The 17676-nt window shown below is 35.1% G+C and overlaps 1 protein-coding gene across 3 annotated transcripts in view; it reads left to right on the top strand.

Annotated features, from left to right (window-relative positions):
• LOC105056261 (serine/threonine-protein kinase TOR) overlaps positions 1-17676 on the top strand; it is a 75771-nt gene that overhangs the window by 13703 nt on the left and 44392 nt on the right. For all 3 annotated transcript variants that reach the window (XM_010938396.4, XM_073247729.1, XM_073247730.1), the window contains 6 exons: positions 291-450; positions 628-771; positions 859-1028; positions 1117-1321; positions 1404-1601; positions 14546-14698. In XM_010938396.4, coding sequence (XP_010936698.1) covers positions 291-450; positions 628-771; positions 859-1028; positions 1117-1321; positions 1404-1601; positions 14546-14698 — 1030 coding nt within the window. The remainder of the gene's footprint in view (positions 1-290; positions 451-627; positions 772-858; positions 1029-1116; positions 1322-1403; positions 1602-14545; positions 14699-17676) is intronic.

Raw genomic sequence — 17676 nt, 5'->3', positions numbered from 1 at the left:
TTTTCTGCAAGTGTTTCTAGGCTGGAATGGGTATTGGTATATGGTTCAATGAGGACACTTGGTTTAAAATCTGAGCTATCTTGTTTGAGGCACCTAGGCACCGGATTTATCATTTGCTGTGGCTTCTTTTGTGCTTTTCTTCTTCCTCTTTTTGTTTAGGCGGTGAGATCTTTGCAAAAATTCCTCATTTTTTCTTTGATGACTCTTTTCCACTTTGTTTTAAGAATATATATATATATATTCCTTTTTCAAATTATATGGAGCTTACTGACCTTTTGTTTCCCCTTCAGGAACACAGGTGAGTTTATGATGTCTAGGTATAGGGAGGTGGCCGATATTGTTCTCAAATACCTTGAGCACCGTGATCGGCTTGTTCGTCTCAGCATAACATCATTGCTTCCACGTATTGCTCACTTTCTGCGTGATCGTTTCGTGACAAACTATTTGAAGGTTCTTATATCTCCTTTTAGCCTTGTGTTAAAAATTGTAGGAGTTGCTGGGCTAGCATTTTCTTGCATGAACAATCTTTTATTTGATATGTACTGACTGCTTTTGAGTTTGATACATAGTTTGTTGACTGAAAAGTGTTGATTGGTATGAGTTCTTTTCCTGAATTTGCTTGCACAGATTTGCATGGATCATATCCTAGCAGTTTTGCGCAATCCAGCTGAACGTGCTAGTGGGTTTATTGCACTGGGGGAAATGGCTGGAGCTTTGGATGGTGAACTTATCCCTTATTTGCCTACAGTAACTGTACACTTGCGTGATGCAGTAAGTTGTCAACATATGTTTCGGCATATTTGCAATGACTATAGGTGTTGCAGTGGCTTAAATATTTGATAATTCATAATTTCACAGATTGCTCCTCGCAGAGGGAGACCATCAGTTGAGGCCTTGGCTTGTGTGGGAAGTTTTGCAAAAGCCATGGGTCCTGCTATGGAACCTCATGTCCGTGGTCTATTGGATTCAATGTTTTCTGGTGGTCTCTCTCCTACCCTGGTAGAAGCCCTTGAGCAAATAACTCTTAGGTATGTTTGTCTGCTATATTCTCCACTTCTATACCCGATTTCTGTTTTGTAGTTCTGAATTCATCTAACATTTTTGCATATGTTCCAGCATTCCATCTCTACTCCCTAGCATACAAGAACGCTTGCTGGGTTGTATTTCCATAGCGCTCTCCAAAACCCCATACCAACAGGCAAAGCTAGGTGTTGCAGCTGTTCGCACAAATTTGACTAATAATGCTCAGCAGTTTCAAGATATCAGTGGTTCAGCCCTTGTGCAACTTGCTTTGCGGACCCTAGCCCATTTCAATTTTAAGGTTGTCTTTAGTGACTTGCAGCTCGTCCATACAGTAAAACATGCCTGCTTTTAATGAAAGCTGAAATTTACTTGTGCTTCAGGGCCATGAGCTTCTGCAATTTGCTAGAGAATCTGTTGTTGCTTATCTGGACGATGAGGATGGTACCACTCGAAGAGATGCTGCCATATGCTGTTGCAGATTAGTGGCAAACTCTTTTGCTGGACTACCTGGTCCACAGTTTACGTCAAGTAGATCGAATAGAATTGGTGGAACAAAGCGGCGCTGCCTTGTGGAGGAGGTTTGCCTTGCTGCACGTTTACCTGTTTATTCTTATTTAGAAGTTTCATGCGATTCTACATTTGTGTTATCCTTCTTTAGGCAGCTATGTGAGTTGTATAAATGTTTTTCCTAGATACTATAGATTGATTGATTTATCTAAATACTAGTAATTAACTCAAGGTTCGCTGAACTGGTACTGGAGGGTGTACTAGTTGGTGATCAGTTTGGCATGGTGTTGGAGAGGGAGAGGGAGAAGGAGTGAGGGGCTTTGATCGGTGAGAGAGAGAGAGGGGGGGTGGGGTGGGGGAGAGAGAGTGACTTAACTGGGTTGTACGGTGTCGTCATCAACTAGCCAAGGGCGAAGGGGCTTCAGTAGGGTTCGACATGGTGAAGAGGGTGATTCGGGCCATTTTATATGCTGAACCAAATGTAATGCTTGACCCATGTCGGTAACCTGCTAGTCCAATTAGGTATGCCTTGAACTTACTGGTTCGGCACGGTTCAGCGATCCATGCTATTAACCTTTCATTGTTTAAGTGTTGCCTTACCACATTGAGATTGTAGTGCAAAAAAAAAAGAAAAATGTATGGAAAAAGAGTGGCATATTAACTACCATTGGAACCTTATACCAGAGAACCATTTACATATTCTGCAATCTTGACCCTGTATGAAGCAACTTCTCTTTATAGTTAGCAATAGTTAAATGCCCTTTTTCTTTAATTGGTATATGATATGACATTTTTTGTTATTTTGTTGGTAAAGATGTAAAAAATCATTCATACTCAAGTCCGTGAACCAAACAAATATGGTAGCTAGCTATACAATTGTATCTAATAATCACAATCAAGTAAATATGGTAAGTTTGATCCTGGAATCCCTATAGCGATGCGATCATAATAGCTATGATAATTTACGACCACAATAGGTATGATATTTTGATCCTAGAATCCCACCATAATAGCACTAAATAGAGTATAATTCTAATGCTCTCCCTCAAGCTAGAGCATATATTTCAAACATGTCTAGCTTGTTACACAGAGTTAAAAACATCAAAAGGTAGAGATTTAGTCAAAATATCAGCTAACTGTTTGGATGATAGAGTGAATGGTGTTCTGATGTTCTTGTTCATCACAGCATCTCTTACAAATGGTAATCTATTTCGATGTGCTTGGTCCTCTCGTGGAACACAGGATTGCCCGCTATATAAATGGTTGCCCAATCATCACAATGCATAGGCATAGGACCAGGGTGATCAAAATCGAGCTCAGACATCAAGAATTTTATCCACATCATCTCGTAAGCAGTATGAGCCATAGCTTTATACTCAGCCTTGGCACTAGATCTGGCGACAACATTCTGCTTTTTACTTCTCTAGGTTATAAGATTACCTCCCACATACGTGCAGTATCTTGATGTGGATTTTCTGTCCCCTTTATCTTCTGCATATCCAGAGTCTGAATAGGCTTCAATTCTAAGATATCCTTACTTCTTGTACAATAGATCTCTCTCTGGTCAATTTTTAACATAGGCTAATATTCCCAAGGCTGCTTTCTAGTGAGCTGTCTTAGGCTTTTGCAAAAACTGACTTACAACCCCCACTACAAAGGCTATGTCTGGTCTAGTAATAGTGAGATAAATGAGTTTTTCTATTAACTTCCTGTATCGTGTAACATCTTCAAATAATTCTGCAACTTCAGCCTAGAACTCTTGGTCAATGTTAATGGGAGTACTTTCAGGTTTACATTCAAGTAATCCTTTCTATCGTAATAAATCTAAAGCATACTTCCTCTAAGAAAGGAACATACTTTGTTTGTTGTGCGCAATTTCCATCCCAAGAAAGTATCTAAGCTTCTCCATATCTTTGGTAACAAAATGCTGTTTTAAGTATTCCTTAGTTTTCTCTATACCACTTAGATCACTCCCGGTCAAGAGTATGTCATCAACATAAACAACCAAAATAGCAGTTCCTACAGAGTTTTGACAAACAAAAATAGAGTGATCAGAGTTACACTTGCGGAAACCAAATGCCATAACAACTTGGTTGAGCTTGTTAGATCAAGCATGAGGACTCTGCTGGAGACCATAAATTGCCTTCTTGAGTCTGCACACCATGTTCTCCCCCCGAGCAACATATCCAGGAGGTTGCTCCATATATATCTTCTCTATCAAATCACCATATAAGAAAGCATTTTTGACATCTAGTTGGAACATAGGTCACTTTTTGTTGACAGCAACTGAGATGATCACCCTGATAGAGTTTAGCCAAGCAACTAGTGAGAAGATCTCAAAATAGTCAACACCACAAGTCTGAGTAAACCCTTTTGCAACAAGTCTGGCTTTGTATCTGTCTATAGTTCTATTTGGCCTATATTTGATAGTGAACACCCATCTGCAACGAACAATGTCAGAGCAAGTAGGAGGATCAATCAGATCCCAAGTACCTTTGGAGAGGAGAGCGGCCATCTCCTCATCCATAGTAGCCTTCCAAGTTGGATTATCCAAAGCTTCCTTGTATGACCTGGATACAGACATAGATGACGAGGACAAGACAAATTGGTGAAAGGAAGGGGGTAAGACGATCATAGAAAGCAAAATGAAAAATGGGATGAGCTGTGGTAGATCGTTTATCTTTATGGAGAGCAATTGGCAGATCTAAATCTGAGGTAATCACAGGAGATTCAGATGGTTGATGGCTTGGATCTCCAGCTGAAGACGAGGGATCAGTTTGAGTAGAGATAGAGGCATAAGATCTATGTCTTCTGGTATATACCTACAATGGTTTAATTGTAACACGAACAGGCACAGATTCAACTGACCCAACTGGTTGAGGAAGAGGAATATGTTCAATAGTGATATCTAGAGACCCATCAGAGAAATAAAGAATGGATTTAAAGAAGATAACATCCGCAGATGTGTGATATTTTCTAGTCACCGAATCATAACATCTATTATTCCTTCTAAGTCTGGGAATATCTCATAAAGACACACTTGATTGATTTGGGTGACAATTTATAAAGATCAGGACGAAGATCCTGCACAAAATAGGCACACCCAAAAACACATGGAGTAAGAGAGAAAATGTGCTTATCAGGATAGAGACACGAATAAGGGATATCCCGGTGGAGAACTGATGATGGCATTCGGTTAATCAAATAACAAGCAGTCAATAGCATCTGCCTACAAATATTTAGGTACATGCATTTGAATCATGAGAGTGCGAGCAACATCTAGTAAGTGCTGATATTTTCTTTCAGCAACACCATTTTGTTGAGAGGTGTGGGCACAGGTAGTTTGATGTAAAATACCATTGGAATAGTAGAATTGAGAAACATTATGCTTCAAAAATTCAAGAGCATTATCAGTGCGAAGAACATGAATGGAAGTGAAAAATTGGGTTTTTATTTTATTATAAAAGATTTTGAGAACATCAAGAACTTGTGTCCTGTCTTTCAACATATACACCCAGGTCATTTTAGAATAATCATCGACAAACACAATAAAATATCTAAATCCAGCAACAGAAGTAAAATGATAGACTCTAGACATCAAAATGAACTAATTCAAAAGGGATGGAACTGAGTTTATTGACTCGACTTGGATAGGAGGCACGATGGTGCTTATCCAATTGACAGGACTCACACTCCAAAGAAGATACAGACGACTCAAAAGGTAGAACTTGTTTTAGCTTCTGTAAGGAAGGATGGCCTAATCGGTAGTGCCACAACAATGGAGAGATAGTTGATGACCAAGAAATCACAGCTAAAATACTGGAAGATGCACCATTGTCAAGATAATAGAGGCCATCTTTCTCAATCCTAAAACCAATCCTTGTCCTAATCTGTAGATCTTGAAAAACATAGATGTGGGAAAGAATATCATAGAACAATTTTTAGATTTGGTTATTTGGTTAATAGACAAAAGGCTAATAGGGATCTTTGGAATATAAAGCACATGATTTAAGAAAAGTGACGAGAAAGCATGAACAACTCCCTCACCCAGAATAGGACAAGAAGAGCCATAAGCAACAGCAACAGAAGGAACATGACTCGAACTAGACAAGGAAGTGAAATTGGTTTTTATATTTGTCATATGAGATGACGCTCCTGAATCTAATATCTAGGAATTAGCAGAGGCAGCAATGAACGTATCAGTATCTGGAGTGGTGGTGTGAGTAGCTATTTGTGCAAATTGAGGAGATTGGAACTGAAGAAATTTCTCATACTCAGTTTGAGGGATCTGCATCATGCCAGAAGGAGCCAACGGTGTTGCAACAGGAGTATCAATCGTAGTGTCTATAGAAATCAATTGTGCCAGTCAGGTCTGCCAAATTTGAGCTAGCATTGTTCAGACACATGATTGTTGTGCCCACAATGTGAACAATGATGTGATTTCTTGTCAAATATGAGCGGACGACCGCTACCAACACCACGGCCTCCCCTTGAATCTCTAGCACATCCTCTAGCACGGCCTCGACCTGGGCCATCAACAGCCATAGCCGAGTGCTCCATCTGATATATAGTAGTGGAGGCTAATGTAGTTCCAATGGACACACAGAACTTCAGAAAAAGTTGTAGACAGAGAAGGAATTGAATCACCTTCAAGAATCTGGCCATGAATTTGATGAATTAAAGATAGATTCAATCTAAACAGAAATTTAGCAACTGCCAAACCTTCATGATAGTTTTGTAACTTATGTGGATCCAGGACTAGAGGTTGATGTGAATCTAACTTACCAAGAATACCTCTTAGAGGGGCATAGTAATCGGCTATAGGTTTATCATCTTGTTGCAGTGTGAAAAGTTGCTCATAGAGTTCAAATACCCTTGATATATTCTTCTCATGCCCATCTCTTTGAGGGTGTCCCAGATATGTTTAGCCGTCTTTAAGAACATGACACCAGCACTAACCTTCTCCATGCTATTCAATAACCATGATATAATACAAAAATCATTAGTCAGCCCATCTTCATAGGTAGGATCTTTGGAATTTGGAGGATCATCAATTAAGTGCTGTGCCTTCCTTTGGGCACCAACAAACAGTTTGAATGATTGGGCTTATAAAAAGTTGTTAGGCTCTGTTTGGGATTATTGGTGGCAGTAGAGCTTTTGGAGCTTTTGATAGTGGAGCATTTGGAATTAAAGTTTTTAGAAAAGCTATTTGTTGTTTGATAATTACATTTATGAAGTGCTTTGGAATTTTAATATATATTGGGTGACTAAAATAAAAAAATGCTTTTGATATGATAAAATGACAATAAAAAAACTGCACAGTATTGTATAGTAGAGAAGAGAATAATATAATATAATATATTAAAATATTATACTATATAATATTATTATCATATAATAATATAATATAATATAATAATATTATAATTATAATATAATTTATAATGTAATATAATATATTGATTATAATCAAATGTAATAATAGATTATAATATAATATAATATATTATTATTAAAATATTGTTATGTTATATTGTATTATTATAATATAATAATAGTTTATATTATATGTCTATAACATAAATATTATTACATTTTAAAATATTATTTTATTATATAATATTATTATCATATAATGTAATAAGATATAATATATACTATAATATAATATCATTATAATTATGATGTAATATATAATGTAATATAATATAATGGATTTTAATCTAATCTAATAATAAATTATAATATAATAATATTATATTATTAATAAATATTGTTATATCAAATTATATTTGAATAATATAATACTACTATAATAGATTATGTTATATATTTATAACATATTATAATATTAATTTATTATTATATTATATTATATTTATAGTATAATAATATAATATGATATAATTATGAGATTTGTTAGTAGATATTTCTGTCCTTAAAAAAAATTTATTTAAATCAAAACAACTTTTCGATATTAGTCAAAAAGTACTTTTGGGGAAAGTTTCAAAATATAGCTTTTCCCAAGTAGATTTTTTTAGCTTTTTGGCAAAATCAAAATAGTTTTCTGATTTTTTATCAAACATCACTGTATCATCCCAAAATATTTTTTGAGGGTTAGAAAATGCTTTTTAACATTCTAAAAGTTTAGCCAAAAAGGATTTAAGTTTTTGAAGTATCAAAAAGCACTTTCTGATCCTCCAAAAGTATTTTTGGATGGTACAGTGATGTTTGATAAAAAATTTAGGAAGCTATTTTGGCTTTGTCAGAAAGCTGAAAAGATCTACTTAGTAAAAGCTCCATTTTGAAACTTTTCTCAAAAGTACTTTCTGGTTAATGTTGGAAAATTGTTTTGATTTCGATAAAATTTTTTTAATGACCGAAATGTCTACTAACAAATCTCATAAATACATCTTACATCACATCATATTATATTATTATACTATAAATATAACATAATATTAATTTAATAAATATAACATAATATAATAATAAATTAATATTATGATATATTATAAACATATAACATAATCTATTATGATACTATGATATTATAAAAATACAATTTGATGTAATGATATTTAATAATAATATAGTATCATTATATTATAATAATATAATTTATTCTATTATACTATAATTTATTATTAGATTATATTATAATCCATATATTATATTTTGTTACATTATATATTACATCATAATTATAATAATATTATATTATAGTATAATATTTATATTATATTACAATATTATATTACATTATATGATAATAATATTATACAATAAAATAATATGTTAAAATATGATAATATTTACATACAAACATATAATATAATCTATTATAATATTATTATATAATAATAATATAATATTATTATATAATAATATAATATATTATAATAATATCATATATTATAATAATATAATACATTATAATCTATTATTAGATTAGATTATAACTGATATATTATATTACATTATAAATTCTATTATAACTATAATATAATATTATATTAAAATATTATATTACAATATCATGTTATATTATATGGTAATAGTATTTTAATACATAATAATATATAATATTATATTATATTATTCTCCGCTATACAATACTATGCAATGTCTTTTATTGTCATTTTATCATACCAAAAGCAATTTTTTTTTAATTTTAGTTAGTTACCAAATATATATTAAAGTTTCAAAATACTTTATAAATGTGGTTACCAAACAACAAACAACTTTTTATAAAAACTCTACTTCTGAAAGCTCTACTTCTCTAAAGCTCTATTTGCAGAAGCTCCAAAAGCTCTACTGTCTACAATAATCCCAAATAGGATCTTAGTGCCATTAAGCTTTATTGTAGTTGCCCTTAGATTCTTTATCGCAGTATTAGAACAGGGAGTTAGAAGTGTCGAGAGTTGTTTGTTGTCGTTATTTGAGGATGCCATAGCAACTAGAGAAGAAGACAGAAACAACTAAACAGCCAAACAGTGAAAGACGGGGGGTAGCTAGAGAAATCACTGGCAGTGTACCGCTTCTATAATTAGTAGATAGCCAGAAAGACAGTTAGATAACCTTCACATGGCATAAGAAAGATATCTATGCTGTATAGAAGAGGAAGATAAGAGAGAGAAGATCAAGAAATAGGGAGAAGATCAAGAAATAGAGGGTGAGATCAAGAAGAGAGGTGGTGGGTGGTGAGGGAGGAGGAGACGGCGGTGGTTTGAGGTGGTGGAGATGGGTGGCGGCTAGGGTTATGGAACCTGGTGCTCTGATGCCATGTGAATGGAAAAGATTTTCTTGTATTTTCACATACTCATCTTTATGAATATATCTCTATAAATACACAAAAGTGGAAAGGTTACTATGGTAGCTTTATAATTGTATCCGAACAAATATAGTAGCTATACATTTGTGTCTAATAATCACAATCAAATAAATATGGTAAGTTTGACCATACAATTGTGTCTAATAATCACAATCAAGTAAATATGGTAAGTTTGACCCTATAATCCCTATAGTGATGCGATCATAATAGCTATGATATTTTACGACCACGGCATGATATTCTGATCTTGGAATCCCACCATAATAGCACTAAAATCTAAATAAAGCATAACTCTAACAAGGTCCTGAAACTTTTTTTTTTAAAAAAAAGTTTTGACTAGGCCAAATAAGTTTTGGAGTTTCAGCTGAAAAATAATTATATAATCAGAAAATTATAAAATTTTAGTATTATATAGAATGGGGATATTTCCCAATTTTATTCCAAATTTATCCCTTCAATATCAGAACGCTCTTAAGGCCCTACTCCTCTCCTTGATCTCAAAACTCTCTTACTACCCTAAACCTTTCAGTCCTTGGATGCTTCCTGATATGCGCATCAATCAGTCCTACCCCTTTCCCTCTCCCAATTTCATCTGAACGTTAAGTAGAGAAAAATGGTTGCTCCTTCCCTCCTCTCACCACCAGCCCCATTCTCTCAACTTTCCCAATCTGGGTGCGTACCTAAGTTGGACTTTCATGTCCCAACATTGATGTGTCACCTGGATACTCATGTCTTGCTCTAAAAATCTGTCGCATGCATATCTGGCTTGGGTATGTATTAGACACTTGTATACTTATGAACTTCCTTGGTAGCCACTATTAGAGATTGCAAAGACACTGAACTCGTTCAACGATAACTTTGGTCCCCTTTTTGATGTTAGGAGTGAGTATTTGTTCCTTTTAGAGATGAGTCAAGGATTTAAGCAAGGTAGGCTAAATCGATATCAATAGCCATACCGGTTAGCTACTGGTATGGTATTGGTTTGGTACCGCACCAACACTCAATGCGGCTAGCGTGCTGGTTTCGATCTGGTGCAATATTTTTATTTTTTCAAATTTTTTTTGATGTTTAATGATGTTTTATTAAGATTTTGAGGGATTTAAATATTAATTTGATGTTTTTTGAGATGTTTTGATGTTCTTTGATGTGTTTTCTTCATGTTTTTTGTTTATAAAATGACTATAATTTCCATGATAAATCTAATTAAAATGCATAAATCATTATATTTATAAAGAAAATCAATAAAATACAAAATAAAAAGTCAATCTAAATGCAAATGGACATAGAAAATCTCGTGGAGAGGTGAAGTTTCTTATAGATGTCAGGGTCATCTATGTATGCAGGAGGCTCAATGCAATTCTCTATCCATATGGCTCCTTGCTCTTGTAAGCTTGTTGGGCTACAATAAGGCACATAGCATAGTCTTTGTATATCCTGTGATTTAAGAGGAGTCATTTGCTCAATACTATGGTTGTGGAGATATGATGACTTCTCCCAGAGCGACACCATCATCCACAACACATACAAGGACTATCTAGACTGTATCTTATGATGGCCCAATGAGGTTACATGAGTGAGGGGCCATATGGATAGAAAATTGGGTTGAGCCTCCTGCATATGTAGGCGACCTCGACATCTATGAGAAACTTCGCCACTCCATGAGATTTTCTATGTCAAGTTGTATTTAAATTGACATTATTCTGTATTTTATTGATTTTCTTTATGAATATAATGATTATCGTACTTTAATTGTATTTATCATTGAAAGTATAATTATTTTATAAAAAAAAGTATGAAAAAAAGAAACAACACATTGAAAAACATCAAAACACCTTGAAAACATCAAATTAATGTTTAAATCAGTCCAAACCTTCACAAAACATCGTTAAACATAAAAAACTTTGAAAAACAATAAAAAAAATTGTGCTGCTTGGGAACCGGCATGCCTAGCTATATTGAGCGTCGGTTTAGTGTCGTGCTGAGTGTCAGTACAACGCTGTACCATGCCAGTAGTTAATCGGTATAGATCCTAGTACCGATTTAGCCTACCTTGTTCAAAGGTATACATATATAGTTTAGGTGAACTCATATATCTCATGTATTTTTCTATCTGCCAAGGTTTTAAATTCTGTGGGATAGGGATGTCCCAATTTTCCCATGGAACAGATGCCTTGTTTCTTGCTCCATCCTGGTGGTCATCTTGAGCGAGCATCTCAGGTGTTAGTCTTTATTTTTAATGCGCATATGGAGTAGATGTAGTCCACTCCTGAGTCTTGAGCGCATCGAAGGAAAGAAAACCTGTGACTTTGGCACCCTGTGACTTTTCACGTAGGCATGTCTGACTCTAAGTGGTTAGTCCACTGAATGCGATCTGAGTGGGCGCGTGAACTCTACTCATCAAAGGGGGTAGGGAAAAAACACACTCATTTGAGCACCTTATGCTCCCTCCTCCCTCCCTCCTAAGCGCTCCATGGCTCCATTGCTTCCGTGCTCTACTCATTGTGGGAAAATCATTTCTGCGCAATCCAAGCCCTAAAATATGGAAGGAGGGGTTTCTAAGTGGTCTAAGGTTCCGAGCCCATGCTTTGCTCATTGCAAGAAAAACACATGAGGAGCCTACAAACCGAGCTCCCTCCAGCGACAACATCGACACATCAGCATCGGAAAAAGGTAAGTCCTTCTGGTGATGAGTTGAAGGCTGAAGCATCGTCCAGAGAACAAAACAAGGGCACATCCCGACCGAAATGACTGTATCCGCACGTGACCTAGCCAACATGAAGGTGGGATGGTCGGGATGGGGGATGGAAGTGAGTTTCGGGATCCGGCACCTATCCCATGTGCCGTGATTTCACTAGAATGGAATAGGTCGGCCGAGATGGTCCCCATTCTGCAAGGACTCCAATCCTTGGTATTTGCCGAGTCAGACACTTGAAAATGCATCTGAATCCAATTCTAATATCCATGTTCATGCAGTATTGCAAAGCTGTTTTGATTTTTGCTCTCTAATGCTGCTAACTGAAGGACTTGCTTGGATTTGTCCACATGAATTTGACCTATAGTCCACCTTCTAGTCCATCTATTCACATTAATCCTTCAACTTCGATGAATTAGTTCTTACATCATTTCTCATTATGCAAAATCATTTGCATTTAGTTGATCCACACTAATTGGCTAGGTGAACATAGTCTTTCTGAGTTGGAGAAGGGTAGGTTAAGACACACTGTGGACAGATGCAATGTGAGCCCCTAGATAGCACATTGAGACGTGTGAACAACGTGTTTGTGATTTCATGTTTATGTGGATCACATGTGACCACTTATAAATTTGTGCACTATTATAGAGTTTTGGGAACTAACCATGTCCAGGAATTTTATGTAGGGTCCTAATCCTCGCAGAACATGGTTTGTTGTGACCCTTTTTCTTTTTCTTTTTAAAATTCATATATATCATAGCTGACTAAAACTTATTATGGGTTTAAAAAGACTCCTAAAACTTTATTGGGATTGATGTATTGTGCGCATCTATTTGGTTAAAACTGAAGATGGAAAGTGATGATGCTTTAGTCCTTGAAGGAAAAGCTTATGTTGATAATGAAAGGACTCTGATACATCATGAAAAATTCGTATGAATTGAATCGAACCTTATTGTTGGTATTACAAAACTTATGAACTTCAAAATAAAAAACAATAGCCTAATCAAGCTGCTCCCTAATTAACCTTCAAACTTCATGCAGAAACCCTTTATATGACATTAATTTGCATTACTGTAGCAAAATATAGATCTCTTTCAAATTGCTTGATTACAATTTGTAATTGTTACATGGAAGCCGTAATCTTATACTCACTTTATTTTTTTTTCCATGGAGGTTTCAAAACCTGTCAAACAAGGAAAAAATAAAATGGATGCTGGTACAAAGATTAGGCTCTCACCAATCATGAAATAAGGGAGATTTTTTTTGAGATGGTCTGGCTGTCTGGATCTATACAACTTTATATAGAAACATATTCATGTGGAGGTGAAAAGGAAGGGGAATAGAGGAACACTGGGTGGAGGTATCTCGCATGAAGATAAATGAAGCTGCCATTTCATAGGTTTTGTTTTGCATAGGAGCTAATGACAAACCAATCCCATGTGAACAACCTTAATACATGCTCTAATGCTTGTTCTTTATCCTGTTTCTGTTTTATTCCTTTATTATTCAACAATCTGGGGAATGGATACCAGAGGGCCTAATTGGCCGTCATGCTACTTAAAATTTTTTGACTAACAGCTTGTCTACTTGGTGCTTATAGGCCATTCAAAAATTTGTGGTTTGTTTAAGTGGAAGGCAAGCTATCTGGAATTCATAACAGAAGTTTGTTTTTTCAAATTGTTTAAAACTTGCAACATCTTTGCCTTCATTATTGAAATGGTCCTCTAAGATATTCATGGACACAGATAGATGTATATGTGCACATATAATGATCTTTTATTTATCACTATGCATGTCTGTATATACATGTCCTCATGTTGTCAGTTTTCTACCTGTATCACTTAAGAAGCTATGCTGTTGCAAGAAGCAGAAATAGTATTTACTGCTTAGGGACCCTTGAAACTGAATCTTGGTTTTTATATTTACTGGTGGAAAGAAAGAGGTCTGTTATATATTGAAAAGATATTTGCTTTGGATCTCTGGAGGCAATCAATAACGTCCCCACTCCACCAACCCCCTGATGCACCAAAATTGTTATAGTTTTTCATGTTGATGACTGTTTCACTTTTTTTTTTTTTTTGAAGAAAAATTATTAAAAGATGAGGAACCACTCTGGGACCTTTATATACTCACATAATAATCAGCATACACTTATGAAACTTATGCTTTTCTAATTGCCTCAATCAAATTGTGGATATAATGGATATGGTGTTCAACTTGCAGTTTATATTTGTTTGAGAGACCCAACTTATTTATGCTGTGTGAAGTAATAACTTCTCTGTCTTTGGTGACAACTTATTTTACTGTAAGGAGTGATAACTTCTTTGCGTTTGGTGGCAATTGGGTGTCTCTCAGGCTTTGTACTCAATGAGACAACTCTGGTTGTTTTCCTTGACAATTAAACTTAGGTTGCATGTTAATCTGGAATTTTTTATGTCAGATATGAATATGCAAGTTACACTGTGATTGTATTGTCACCACCTTTGCAGATTATGGGAAAACTTCTAATTGCAGCAGTTGCGGATGCTGATGTTAGCGTTAGACGGTCTATCTTTTTGTCTCTGGATGATAATGGTACTTTTGATGAATTTTTGGCCCAGGCTGATAGCTTGAGTTCCATTTTTGTTGCTCTTAATGATGAGGTAATATCATTTCTTATCATTATTTATACTGTTACTTCGGTCTATGAAAATTAGGACTGTTATGCTGGTATTTCTAGCAACCTGTTCCCACTATATGTTGTGATATTTCTTAGCCTCCATAAAATATGCTCAAACATAGCTATGCATGTTGGTGATTGCATAGTTGAATGGTCAGTATTTTAGTACTGTAATAGTCATCTTGTTTGTTTATTTTCTTGAGTTATTTTTTGGTTGGAGAGTGGACAATTCCACCATAAATTACTTCTTTTAATAAATTTAAATGGTTAAAATGATAAATGTAGAAGAGTTACTGCCTGTGGAAATGCAGTGTACAACAAACACCATCTTAATGAATGTAATAAAATAGTAAGAGAAAAATGGAAAGAAAGCAATGCATGGATGACTTTGCAAAAGCTCAAAAGTTACCATTGCTGATCACCCAAGGATTTGGACAAGGACTCTATTGTCAAAAAGATAGATTGGGATTTTTTATGAATCCCTTCCTATCTTTTTGTTGCATTGTTTTTCCCAAAAGACCAGCAGGTAGTGTGACAAGTATTCTCTGTTCAAGAGTCCCAGTTCTTGTGTTTATCTGTTACATCACTTGCATTTTTCATGTGCCATATGTGGAAGGAGATTTGCTGCTTTTGCCATGCCCTTCTTTAGATGCACAGAAGCTGCTGAATTAAGTATAACACTTTCATGCTCATCATTTTTATTTAATTTAGTTGTAGTAGTAGCTTTGTGATGTGTTTGTAGGCGGGTCAAAAAAGGTTCTATCACTTTTGAAGTCAAAAGGCTTGATAAGAGCTCATTAAAAGTTAGCTGAAGTTTATTTACTACTCTCTTAAAGTGGTATGATCAAATTGCTTATTGATTGAGAATTAGGTTTTCTTTTCAGACAAGTGTTAAAAAGAAAGTTTGTTCAAAATTGTTTCATTCTTAAAAAATTGTCATTTTGATTTTACATGGAAGGTCACTAAGATCTGACTGTGATTACTGTGAGATGATACCATAGATCAGCAGTTATTTATCCCTCCAGTGCCGCCACTGCTTTGCTATATCTTTGCTGAAAATATTTGCACACACAAATAAAGGAAGTCAAATAATGCTATATGAGGAGCATCAGGCCTTGCTCGCCTCTGATTTAATGGAAATGTTCCAAAAAGTATGATATAATCTTGATAAAAGAGTGATGATGTGCCATTGAAAAAAGGAATTATGATTAGGAAAAGAAGTCTATCAACTTAAATGGAGTGAGACTTGGAGATCTGGGATACATCCAGTTTTTTTAAAGAAGGTAGATAAAGATCACTTTACTATGAAGAACTTTGATGCATTCATGACTGGAAAAAATTTTACTGGGAGAGGGGGATACTGACAGTTAGAATGGTGGAGGCTTTTAATTGGCTTCCCTGGATGCTGCCAAGAAGATGCTTGAGTTAACAAAGATGCACCTTTTGCTAGGAAAGGTGGTGTAGAAAAGTACACAAAACTACTATGGTACCATCCAAATAAGTGGTACATATTGGTGATTATAGCTAGAACAGTGACTGCCTACAGAGAAATGCACTAAATTCTCCCTGGCTAGTTGTTTGTGCCTTGCACTATAAAAAATATGATTTTCTGTCCATTTTGAATACTTTGAGGTGAGAAAACACATTAATATACTTTTTTCGATATGGTGGAGGTGTTAAATAATTGAAGATGTGGTTAATTTGTAGTAGTTATGATAGGGTTCTACTTGTATCATATGTTGCAAATGAATTGAAGAGAATGCTGGAGTTTTTTGAAGAGCAGTGGGTATTTGGAAGTATTGCCTATCCATCTTGAATATTTTGAGATGAGAAGGCACACTAATGTACTTTTCTGATAAGACAGAGGTGTCAAATAGTTGAAGACTTGAAGACATGATTAATTTGAAGTATTGTGATAAAATTGTACTTGTATGATATTTTGCAAGTGCATGGAAGGGAATGCTAGAGTTTTTTTTTAAGAGCAATGTATCTTTGAAAATAGAGTTGTTTGTGTGCTTGTCATTGGAAGAATTGACAGTGTTTGTGAAGAAGTGCTTTTATCAGCATTTTTGATAAGACGGTGAAATGTTTGTTGTTACAAATCAGCTTCCTCCAATATGTTAACTCTCTGTGGTGTATTAAAACTTGGGTAAACTAGTGATTTAGGGAAAGCACTTTATGCCAATGATGATCAGCACTTTATAAAGGCCTTGAAGCCAAGCTTAATACATGTTTTTTGGTAAAGTGGCTTTTCTACTAGAGAGTAACCAGAAAGGGTAGGGATGAGGTTGATTTCTTAACAACCTGCATTTTATGCCTTAAGAATCCAAATGGAGCAGTAGGATAAGTGAGCTAGCTATGTTTTTTGTGGCAAACTCATGCATTTTATGACAGTTATAACTGATTGTGTTTGGTGATTAGATTACTGATTTCTGGGGTCAAATGATTATCACTGGCAAAGAAATGTTACCTTGATCCCTTATGTTAGAGAATTGACTTATACCCTTGTAAGCCTAAAGCATTCTTCACTATTTTATAGAACAAATATAGAAAAGGATGCTGGTCTATAAACCCTTGAAGGATATTGAAAAGAAAAGTTATTGCTGCCACTACGATTGAAAAGACATCCCTTTTAGATTTGATGAGTTCTCTCAAGAGTGAATTTAAATTGAAGAAGCATTCTAAATAATGGATGGATTACTTGTTTGAGTTTCCTCATCATAAAGGGCAGCCTACTACACAAGGCTCCCGCCATTGTGGGGTTTAGGAACAGTCAGATGTATGCAGCTGCGGAGAGGCTGTTTCTATGATTTGAACCCATGACACCCAAGCCACAATGGAGCAATCTTACCATTGCACTAAGTGTCAACCTCTTGAGTTTTCTTATCATCCAGTTTATTAAATGCTTCACTTGTTATTGACCCTGCATTGGACTAAAACAGGCCTTATTCTTCAAGTGAC

This window comes from Elaeis guineensis, chromosome 13, assembly GCF_000442705.2.
Source record: "Elaeis guineensis isolate ETL-2024a chromosome 13, EG11, whole genome shotgun sequence".
Taxonomy (NCBI): domain Eukaryota; kingdom Viridiplantae; phylum Streptophyta; class Magnoliopsida; order Arecales; family Arecaceae; genus Elaeis; species Elaeis guineensis.
This window is presented reverse-complemented; position numbering and strand designations above follow the sequence as displayed.